General features: G+C 54.3%; 1 protein-coding gene across 1 annotated transcript; it reads left to right on the forward strand.

Annotated features, from left to right (window-relative positions):
* Window positions 1-1,561: 1,561 nt before the first annotated feature.
* Crx (cone-rod homeobox) lies at window positions 1,562-4,857 on the forward strand. The gene is made up of 3 exons (XM_027924830.2): window positions 1,562-1,661; window positions 2,779-2,930; window positions 4,210-4,857. Exons 1-3 carry the CDS (start codon window positions 1,562-1,564, stop codon window positions 4,855-4,857), a joined length of 900 nt encoding a protein of 299 aa, XP_027780631.1.
* Window positions 4,858-5,169: the final 312 nt, after the last annotated feature.

Below are 5,169 nucleotides of genomic sequence, written 5' to 3' on the forward strand. Positions count from 1 at the left end.
TCCCCTGGGTTTAAAAAAAAAAAAAAATCTGGGCTGGGGATATAGCTCAGCTGGTAGAATGCTTGCCTCGCATGCATAAGGCCCTATGTTCCATTCCCAGCACCACAAAAAAGAAAATAAAATCTGTTTTTGTGTTATTGTTGGTTGTTCTGAGCGGAACGCAGAACTTCAGCCTCACGAGAACAGAGCTGCTTGGTTGCTGGCTTCTTCCCTGTGCTCAGGAGGGAACTCAGGGCCACAAGCATGTCAGGCCAGCGCTGTACCTCAGAGCTGTGTCCCCAGCCTCTAGTGTCCTATTTCCTGCCACATCCCTAGTTCTTAGAGCAGGCTTAGAAAACATTTATTGAGCTGGTCGCAGTGGCACAGGCCTATAATTCCAGCTGCTCAGGAGCTGAGGCAGGAGGATCCCAAGTTCAAAGCCAGCCTCTGCAATTCAGTGAGGCTCTAAGCAATTTAAGAAGATGCTGTCTCAAAATATAAAATAAAAGGAACTTCGGAGGCAGCTCAGGGGTAGAGTGCCCCTGGGTTCAATACGCAGTCCTGAGGGGAGTGTGTGGAGTTGTCTTTGGAGTTTTTAGATGGTTGTGTTAGACAAGGCTCCAGAATGATGTGGGTGGGACACTGTCTTCTTAATTAAGCCTAGCATAATTTTTCTCAGTATTATGCTAGAGATCTTCTAGATTTGTTCACATGGGCTGGGGAGGTAACCAAAAAAAGAAAAAAAAATTCACAGAGAGTAGTTTATTTATTTATTTATTTTTTCCTTTTGGTACTCGGGATTGAACCCAGGGGTGCTTACCACTGAACCATCCCCAGTCCTTGTATTTTTTATTTTGAGACAGAATCTTGGTAAGTTGCTTAGGGCCTTGCTACATTGCTGAGGCTGGCCTCGAACTTGCAATCCTCCTGCCTCAGCCTCCTGAGTTGCTGGGATTACAGGCTTGAGCCACTGTGCCTGGTTGGCAATGTAAATGTGTCCATACTGAAGGCATATTGCTGGGACAAAGGAAAGATGGCATTTTATTTATCTATTTACTTATTTTTATGCTGGGGAATCAAACTTAGGGCCTTGCGCATGCTGGGCATTTTATTTGGATCAATGTTCCTAGTTTGTTCCACTCTGTGATAGAACCCAGGGCCTCCCGCATGCTACAACCCTAGCATCACTGCCATTTTAGTGTGACAAAGTAACAGCCAACCCTGTTTGTCTGGGACTCTTCCCGTTTTTGAACTGAAAGTTCTAGATCCCAAGAAACCCTCCACCCTGGAGACGCTGGGACAATTGGTCACCTGCTCTCCCTGGTCGGGCACAGAGAGCAAAGATGTGGGGAGCAGAGTGTGCTGAGATCAGGCCTCGGGGACGGAGGGGGACGGGAGTTTCCATTGAGGAGCCCCCTGGCTCCCGTGGTCTGCTCTGCCGCCCGCTCAACTCGGCCGGCCTCATGCAGAGGGCCACTGTACAGTGGAGCAGACTGAGGCCCAGGATGAAGGGCCCAAGGTCACATCTCAATGTCCCCTTCTCTTGCAGGTCCCTGACCTGGGCCTTACACCCCCGAAGATCATGATGGCATATATGAACCCGGGGCCCCACTACTCCGTCAACGCCTTGGCCCTGAGTGGCTCCAGTGTGGACTTGATGCACCAGGCTGTGCCCTACCCCAGTGAGTGGGCCTCCCTCCTGCCCTCCCTGGCTGCCCCACTCTGGGGGAGGTCCTCCGGGATCCCTTGCCCTGGGAGGAAGGTGCTTATCAGGGTGACTCAGAGGCCACACCCCAGGTCCATGTGCAAAACACTGTGACACTGACACTTCACTTAGGGACAAGAGCATAGGGCATTTCTAGAAAGTTAAGGTGGAGTTTCCCTCAGGGAATAGGGAGTGGAAGGTGATCTGGAAGGGGAACCCAGAAGAAGTTCCATCTGATCGCAAAGTTGGCGAGCTGCCTTTCTTCTTAGATACTGAGGATTGCACCCAGGGCCACTTGAGCACTGAGCTATATCCCTGGCCCTCTTGGCTTTTTATTTTGAGGCTGGGTCCGGCTAAGTTGCTGAGACTAGCCTCCAACTTGCAATCCTCCTGCCTCAGCCTCCAGGATTGTTGGGATTACAGGTGTGCACCACCACGCCCAGGCAAAGCTTTATTTCTAAGAGAAATGGGCATTCAATGTTTCACGGCATTGTTCTTTATAGCCATATTTTTTTTTCTTTTGCAGTTGAACTGTACCCATTTGCCACTTTTATAGGCTAGGAATGGTTGAAGTTCAGCCATAAGAACTTAGAGAAGGAGTTCAGCGTTAGCCCTGGCAACGCAGTGAGGTTCCGCTGCTGAGGCTGAGGCCAGAGTTCAAGGCCAGCCTCAGCAAGTTAGCGAGACCCTGACTCAAAATGAAAACTAACAAGGGCTGGGAATGTGGCCAGTGCCCCTGGGTTCAATCCTCACACCAAAAAACAAACAAAAAAGAAAGTTCAGAAAGTGGGAAAAACCTCGTCTACACCTCCTGTTTAATAATAGTAATAATAATGAGGATGACTAATCACCACCCAGGGCTTCATTTTTGGGTGCTCTGGGCCCCAGGCGCGGGGCGAGTGGCAGCCCCGCCCTCACGCCTCCCCCAGGGAGCCCCGCTGTAGGGGACAGAGCAAGGTCAAAAAGGAGAGAAGAGACTCCACCTTCCCGTAGGCACCTGGACACCCACGAGGGACTTCCTGGGGTCCCGCCCGTCCTCAGGGCGCCCCACCGACATCCCTAGAAACCCGAGGTCCCTGGTTGCACCCCATCAGGTGCCCCGAGGAAGCAGCGGCGGGAGCGGACCACCTTCACCCGCAGCCAGCTGGAGGAGCTGGAGGCGCTGTTCGCCAAGACGCAGTACCCGGACGTGTACGCCCGCGAGGAGGTGGCGCTCAAGATCAACCTGCCCGAGTCCAGGGTCCAGGTGGGGGTTCTGGTCCCTTCCACCCTGTGGTCTTCCTGGGCCCCTCCTCAGACCCCAAGTGAAAGGAGGAGGGAGGCGCCACAGAGGGACAGCCAAAGTTACAAAGTGGCCCAAGCCTCCCTGACTCCCGTTCTGTCACTGTCACCGCCCCTCCCACTGCTCTCACCCCACTGTCTACCAAGCGCACTCCCATCTCAGGACCTTTGCACTCGCTGTGTCCTGCACCTGCAGTGTTCGGTCCTCAGATAACCAAAGGGCGTGTCCAATCACTGCACCAGCCTTTGCTTATCAATCCGTCCATCAGAAGTCCTCTGTCCTCTACTCACCAGAGCATTTTAAATCGCAGTCTTTCCCGCTCCCTCAGCTCTACAGCTCCCCTTTATCCAGCTCAATTATTTCTCCCAAGTATTTATCATCTTCCCAAATACGATGATTGACTTATTTACTGTTCACTTAAGACTCACCCCACTAGATTGTCAACTCCACTGATGTATCCCCCAAGTAGTAGAAGATGGTGACTAACTGAATGGGCTGATCGGATGGTGCATGGATGGAGAGATGAATACGCATGTCCTTTCCATGCTGGGTATCAAACCTGGGCCCCTGCACGGGCTAGTGAGCGCTCCACCTCGGAGCTGCACCCCAGCCGTTGAATGAGTATATGAATGTGTGCCTGCGCAGTTGGACGGGGGAAGAATGAATGAACATGTGCATGTGTGATGTGTGTATATGTATGCTTGCATGTATAATTGGACAAATGTATTTTTGTACCTGTATATATGTATGTGTATATATGTGTACATGCACGTATTTGTATATGCACGCATGTACGTGTATGTATGTGCACGTAAGTGTAAATGCATGCAAAGATTTGCGTGTATGCTCACGTTCGTGCCCGTATGTGTGCGTGTGCACATACACAGCATGTATGTGCATTTGTGTGTATGTGTGAGTGTATGTCGGAGGATGGAGGAACATATGCACGCATGATAGGGTGGGTAAATGTGCATTTGTATGTGGGAGGCTGTGGGTGGGTATGCATGATTTCTGTGTGCACGATTGTGTGTTCAAATGCGTGGTCAGTGAGTGGGTGTATGCAGGAATGCCCTGTGTGCGCATGCTCGGTGGCAGGATGGCCAGCATCGGGGAGGAACAGATGCCACGTAACTGGACGCCGAGTGACTTTGGCACCTGTCGCCTGTGAGCCTGCTCACTCCTGGCCCCTGGAGGGCTCTGGATCCCCCTCCACTCACTGAGCCCAGCCCCCTCCTTCCCCCAGGTCTGGTTCAAGAACCGCAGGGCCAAGTGCAGGCAGCAGCGGCAGCAGCAGAAGCAGCAGCAGCAGCCTCCTGGGGGACAGGCCAAGGCCCGTCCTGCCAAGAGGAAGGCGGGCACCTCCCCAAGGCCCTCCCCGGATGTGTGTCCCGACCCGTTGGGCGTCTCCGACTCCTACAGCCCGCCTCTGCCGGGCCCCTCTGGCTCCCCGACCACGGCAGTGGCCACTGTGTCCATCTGGAGTCCAGCATCAGAGTCCCCTCTGCCTGAAGCCCAGCGGGCTGGGCTGGTGGCCTCGGGGCCCTCTCTGACCTCAGCCCCCTACGCCATGACCTACGCCCCGGCCTCGGCCTTCTGCTCCTCGCCCTCAGCCTACGGCTCTCCCAGCTCCTACTTCAGTGGGCTGGACCCCTACCTGTCCCCCATGGTGCCCCAGCTGGGAGGCCCAGCGCTCAGCCCCCTCTCGGGCCCTTCCATGGGGCCCTCCCTGGCCCAGTCCCCCACCTCCCTGTCCGGCCAGAGCTACGGTGCCTACAGCCCCGTGGACAGCTTGGAATTTAAGGACCCCACTGGCACCTGGAAGTTCACCTACAACCCCATGGACCCTCTAGACTACAAGGATCAGAGTGCCTGGAAGTTTCAGATCTTGTAGAAGATGCTCCCTCAGCCTCACCTGGCCTCCGGTCCCCTCTGAGTCTGCCTCCTTGCAGCTTAGGTTTCAGGGACGGCAAAGCAACCAGAACTGAGGACAGCCAGGCTTCCTCAGGCACCGTCTTGAGACTCAGAAGCAGCTGGCCCCAGGCAGCCCCCCGACTCCAGCCGCCCCACAGCCGGGGACTGGCACTCAGAGCCTCAGCCACAGACTTCAGAGACCTGTGCTGGGACCTGTCCAAGGAGAAAGCAAACCCTCCGTGCAGTTGACGGGGGTCACCATCGGGTCAGAATCACTGCACCCTTGAACAAC

This window comes from Marmota flaviventris, chromosome 18 (genome assembly GCF_047511675.1).
Source record: "Marmota flaviventris isolate mMarFla1 chromosome 18, mMarFla1.hap1, whole genome shotgun sequence".
NCBI lineage: Eukaryota > Metazoa > Chordata > Mammalia > Rodentia > Sciuridae > Marmota > Marmota flaviventris.